This window comes from Primulina eburnea, chromosome 12 (genome assembly GCF_022965805.1).
Source record: "Primulina eburnea isolate SZY01 chromosome 12, ASM2296580v1, whole genome shotgun sequence".
Taxonomy (NCBI): Eukaryota; Viridiplantae; Streptophyta; class Magnoliopsida; order Lamiales; family Gesneriaceae; genus Primulina; species Primulina eburnea.
Window position 1 is genome coordinate 32,399,244 of NC_133112.1, and position 6,006 is coordinate 32,405,249.

A 6,006-nucleotide genomic window follows, 5' to 3' on the forward strand; every position below is an offset into this window, starting at 1 on the left:
TCTCTAAAAATATATGATTTTGAAGTCGTGTTTGGTTTGATAGGTGTGATTAAATTAAATAATTCAATCTCATCACTTGTTTGATTTTAAATTTATGTATTGATTGACACCTCATTGAAATTATTTAATTAAAAATTACAATAATATCATTCGTGTATCTCGACAAAATCATGATATATCATCTTATTTAAAATTTAGTCAATCAAACAAAACATATTATTATTTATTAAATATATTTTATATTATACTTAATCACATTATAATTTATTTTATTCATGGACCAAAAGTAAATGTAATCTTTTTAAGATATTAAACACACCACTTATTATTACTGTAGTATGGTAAAAATCTCGAACTTTACCGTTTAACAAGTTTTTTAACGGACAAATCTTCCGTTACTTCATTCATAATTGTCCCTTTCTGGAAATTAAGCCGCGTTTTGCTTTGAATTTACTCTGTATTACACCATTTCAATCAAGAAAATACCGTGTTTCCTCGCACCGTGTCCGTATATATATATATATATATATATAAATATATATATGCGCGTATATTTTCCTTTTCTCCAGCAGAAACCCACCAAATCTTTCCCTACCATTCTCAAATATGCATTTCCATTAGAGCTAGTGCCTCCCCCATTTCCTCGTCTTCGTGGAAAACCATGAGAAAAATGGTTGTTTCACGGCTGTGTTCACTTCCGATCCAGGTGGTTGCTCTGGCTCTCCTCCTTTGGTCACCGTTGACGTGCCTTGGAATCCGATCCTTTCCTGCCGGAGCTGTGACGGAGCCTGAGTTCAACAGCCTCTTCGGGTATTCCGAGGCGCCGGACTACCGCAACGGATTGCAGTGTCCCAAGGCGGATCATGAATCCGGGAAGTTCTCCGCCTGTGACCCTTCTCTGGTGCACGTCGCGATGACCCTAGACGCGGAATACCTTCGGGGCTCCGTCGCGGCGGTGCACTCGGTCCTCCGCCACGCGTCGTGCCCGGAACACGTGTTCTTCCATTTAATCGCTTCTGAGTTTGACTCAGTCAACCCGCGGGTATTAACGCGGCTTATTCGATCTATATTCCCTTCTCTGAACTTCAAAATCTACATTTTCCGAGAGGATTCAGTGATTAACCTGATTTCTTCCTCCATTCGGTCTGCGCTAGAGAATCCGCTGAACTACGCTCGAAATTACCTAGGCGATATCCTGGATCCGTGTGTGAAACGGGTCATCTACCTCGATTCAGATCTTGTCTTGGTCGACGATGTTCTGAAGCTGTGGGAAGTGAAACTATCGGAAGAGAAAGTAATCGGAGCTCCGGAATATTGCCACGCCAATTTCACCAAGTATTTCACAGACAATTTCTGGTCCGACCCGGTTCTAAGCCGTGCATTCCCTTCCAGGAAACCGTGTTACTTCAACACGGGGGTGATGGTGATGGACTTGCAGAAGTGGAGGGAGGGGAATTACAAGAAGAAAATCGAGAACTGGATGGAATTGCAGAGGAGGAACCGGATATACGAGCTGGGGTCATTGCCTCCATTTTTGCTCGTCTTCGGTGGAAATGTCGAACCCATCGATCACCGATGGAACCAACATGGGCTGGGTGGGGACAACGTGGCAGGATCCTGTAGATCGCTGCACCCCGGCCCAGTGAGTCTGCTGCACTGGAGTGGGAAGGGCAAGCCATGGGTTAGGCTTGATGAGAATGAGCCCTGTCCGTTGGACCATCTTTGGAAACCGTACGATTTGTACAAGGGGAAATCGAGGGTACAAAATCATCAGCATCATGTACAACTATTGCCTTTGTCAAGTAATTACTTGGCTGGTTATTCTAATTATTTGTATTAATCGATTCTTTGATATGGTCTATTGATTAGCTGTGTACAGATTGAGTGGACAGATACGCAAATGGGGTTCCTTCAATTTTTGGTTTAAATTGGTATTTGTATTTACCGAGGCATTTGTAATTCTTGAGAACATTTATTTGTTGTAATGTAATATAATGTAATAAATATTTCTTGTGCCAGCCAATCGGTTGCATTTGCTTATATTCTTTGTGGTCAGGCCAATGCAAGTTGTTGACGTGGTCCAATTTTTATTGAGTGAGTCTCATGTGAGACCGTCTCACGGATCCTAATCTGTGAGACCGGTCAACCGTACTCATGTTCACAATAAAAAGTAATATTTTTAGAAATACGACATGTAAGACCGTTTCACACAAGTTTTTGTCATTTTTATTTTAATATGAGAAATATACAAATTATATAGAAATATTGAAAAGTTGACAATGACTTGTGGAACCATGTGAATCAAGATGATGGGCTTGTAAACTTGAATACTGATTTACAGATGGAAATTTCATTAACGTGTAGTGTTTTTGTTCGTTGTAATTTGTCTGTTGACTTCAAAAGTTCATTCAAAAAGATGATTCAATGTGGAACATTCATAGCCACCATATACATATGAAGCCAGTAATTGCCTTCACGTGGAATTATTCAATGAATTAATTCACATTTTGTTGGCAAACTTATAATTTCATACTAACTATTTAATAATGCAATTCAAAATTTGTCGAGTAAAAAGGGAAACAACCGCTGCTCCGTTGAATCTTGCAAAAAATGTGTTGTAGTGAAAGAACAAAGTGAAAGAATCAGAAACTTGAAAAATGAAATAACAAAAACATTCACAGTGTCGAGTTTTTGTGTTTTTACTTCTGTACAAAACTTGAAATCTTACTTTACCTCCGAATCATCGTCTGATCATTCGAACTGCTCTTCGAGTTCTGTGACATAAAGTTAGAAGGCAGTTTTGGGAACCTGAAAACTCGAGGAGATTCAGGGGACAACGGTCTAACAGCAGAAGATGATGACGACGACGATGATGTTGGTGGTGACGATGATACAGACTTCTTCTTCTGCGTGTTTCTTGCAATATCAATACAAACTTGATCAACCATTCCAAGAAAATCTTTAACGATGATGAAAAGTTGAAATGTGTTCGCCCCTCGATCTTTGGACGAGAAGCCCGGTTGATAATAATCTGTTGTCTTCTTCACAAGCTCTATGACGCTTGTCTGCTCTTCTTTAACTATCTGTATCTCTAGTTCTGCTGTATCCAGAAAACCTGTCATTTCTCGGGCAAATCCACCATCATTACCGCATTTCACTACTATTTTACGTGTCTCCACCACCTGTTTTGATAATTCTGAGCTTGTTTTTAGCAGCAGATCATAGTCTAAAGTGGCTGCCTTCTTAACATTGGAGAATTCTGCGCTTAGGCCACCAACAACGGGTAAACCGAGCATCATATATTCCCTTTCTCTATCATCTTTTGATATGAACGTATCAGTATTTTGATTCTCAGTGGCATTTGTTGTCTGGCTATTTGTCCTGCTCAGACTACGGTTTTTATTAAGCACAAAGCGTTTACCCTCTGCACGAACTACTTCATGTACGACGAATTGGAGAAGGGTTGTTTTTCCATCAGAGCTTTTCACATCAGCTAATTTTGTCAAAGCGGTAAGGTTAAAAGCCTGTGCATTTCCTCTAGATGTTCCAGCATTTAACCGATTCCCGGCTTTGAGAACTGCTTCCAAAAGTTTCAAGAAAAGCCCTCGAGTTTTCATCTCCTTGCAAGCTGATTCAAGGTATTGTACCGACTCTTTGATATGTGCAAACTCAGAATCGTAGTTGCACTTGAAAAGCAATGCGTTGAAACGGGTAAATGCAGATGGAACAGCTTTGAGTAGATGGTAGAGGAAGGATTCGGCATCAGCAAGTCTTGTCGGATCGCCATGAAATGCGAGAATTTGGGATAGTTCTTCATCAGTTGGAGCTATTTTTACAAGCTTTTCTAGTGTGTCGTCGCATAGACCTTGTCCCTCGAGTAAGCCGTTGATTAGATCTTGGAGTGTGATGCCGAGGGATTTGAGTACTATGGCTATGTTCTGAGACTTTCTCGCATCTAGGATGAAGATCTGTGGGGGAGGACCCGATTTATCCACGATTCCTGCTATTGGGCCACCGTCTCCTCTTGGAGATTTTCGGTTTGTTGCAACATATCCAAAGAGGGCTTCCATAAGATCACCATCAAACCTGAGTTACATATTTTGAGAATAAATTAGATCTTAACTAAGATATAAAATCTACTATAGAAAGATTTGATAAGAAAAGTATGGAAGGTTCCTTACTTGAAAGAACCCTTGTCCATTTTATCCCACACCATGGAATGCTTGACATCTGGATTAACTTTATCCCAATGCAATGGTTTCAGTTTCACCTGTCCACTCCCATTGCTCGACGAGCCTCTGCCGCTAAGGACAGGCGCTTAACAGGCATTGCTTTCGATGCTGGTGGTGGTGGTGGTGGTGGAGCAGGGCCATTATTTGATGAGATTTGTGGTGGAGGAGGAGGTGGTTCAGACATTTTGCCTTTTGGAACCGCCCCTGAAACTAATATTGATTGTGGCTGCCGTGATGGTGCTCCTGGCGGTGGAGGCAGTGGTGGTACTCCTGGTGGTGGTGTTAGAATCGATGGCTGAGGCGGTGGTGCGACCATTTTTCCTTTCGGTAACCGCCTCAGATGCTAACACCGGCTGCTGCAGTGGTGGTGGAGGCACCACGGCAGCCCGTGGTGATGTCAAACTATCAGTCACTCGAACCGTTGAATCATGATTATCAGAATCTTTGAAAGTCACATTAGATGAAACAACAGGGGCCTTCTTCATTCTTTGACCCGATGGTTTTCCCCCCCAAAGAGGACTTTCAGAAGTTGAGGACCTCCCATTAAGCAAAGGAGCTTCTTGCAAAGGCTCCTCTTTCCTCACTCCTTCATTACCAAATCTTTTCTCTTCTCCATTATGTTCATCTTTCAGATTCCTATATTGCTGCTTCTTGAAACTAGTCGTCCTCTTATCTCCTTCTTCCAAGTTTCTCCAATACAAAACATCCAATCCATTCTCATCAACAATCAACCCTTTAAGATTACCATTAAACCGACTAAAATCATCCCCTCTAAGATTAGCAGGCACCGCGGCATTAGCCGTCTGATTGGTAGTAGTGGTAGTAGGACTGGAGGTAGCATCTCTTTCCCTTTTATTTTTCGAATGCCTCAAAAGCAAAAAGAAGAGAAGCCCTGACAAAACTAGAGTGCTTGCAGCCGTCGCACCAATGGCCTTTCCCACAGCTGATTTCGTCGACGATTTTCCTGTCGTAGATGGTACTTGTGATGGTGGAATCAGGGTGGTTGGAGGGGCGTTGGGCAGGTCATCGGTGGGGGCCGGAGGCGGTTGGAAAGCTGGTCGAGGTGGAGGAGGAGTGGGATTCGAGAATGGATAGCGAGTTTGGATGTTTTGTGAATTTGATTGAGAGAAGGATGGAGGAACTGAAGAAATGATCAAAAGAATGAATGAACAAAGAATTATACATTTTGCAGACATGGCAGGATGTGGCAAGAATTGAAGAGTGTTTGGAAATGAACGAAATCTTTGCGATGAATTAAGATCATTGCTTAATGTTGTTTTTGGCTCTTCTTTTTTGTCTTTGGGAAGATTAGTTTAAATTTTTGTTTGGTTTGGTTGCTGAATGTTTCAAAGGGGAGAAGTTGGTTTGTTGATTTGGTATACGTTTCAGGCTTTCGAGGTTTTTTTTGTGAAATGACCATTATACCCTTGTGTGAAGATTCATTCTTAAGGTAATTTGAATGGTTGATAACTTGTTATCAGATGGGGATAGACAAGTTCTTCATGCTTTCCATGACGTCATCGCTTTTTAGTTAACTTTCTTTGTGAAAAAGAAATGAATCTTGCACAATCTGCAAAGTTACGATGATTTTTTTTTAGAAAAAAACAAAACAATTATGACACTAGTTAATATGTAATTTATTATCGGCAAAAACTTGTGTGAGACGATCTCACATGTCGTATTTTGTGAGACGAATATCTTATTTGGGTCATCAATGAAAAAATATTACTTTATGCTAAGAATATTATTTTTTATTGTGAATATCGGTAGGATT

At 40.9% G+C, this 6,006-nt stretch overlaps 1 protein-coding gene and 1 pseudogene across 1 annotated transcript; one reads left to right on the top strand and one right to left on the bottom strand.

Annotated features, from left to right (window-relative positions):
• Positions 1-545: 545 nt before the first annotated feature.
• LOC140807119 (probable galacturonosyltransferase-like 9) lies at positions 546-2,018 on the top strand. The gene has a single exon (XM_073163825.1). It carries the CDS (start codon positions 662-664, stop codon positions 1,838-1,840), a length of 1,179 nt encoding a protein of 392 aa, XP_073019926.1. The 5' UTR covers positions 546-661; the 3' UTR covers positions 1,841-2,018.
• A 549-nt stretch (positions 2,019-2,567) lies between these two features.
• Positions 2,568-5,582, bottom strand: LOC140807121 (formin-like protein 4; annotated as a pseudogene).
• Between the last annotated feature and the right edge of the window lie 424 nt (positions 5,583-6,006).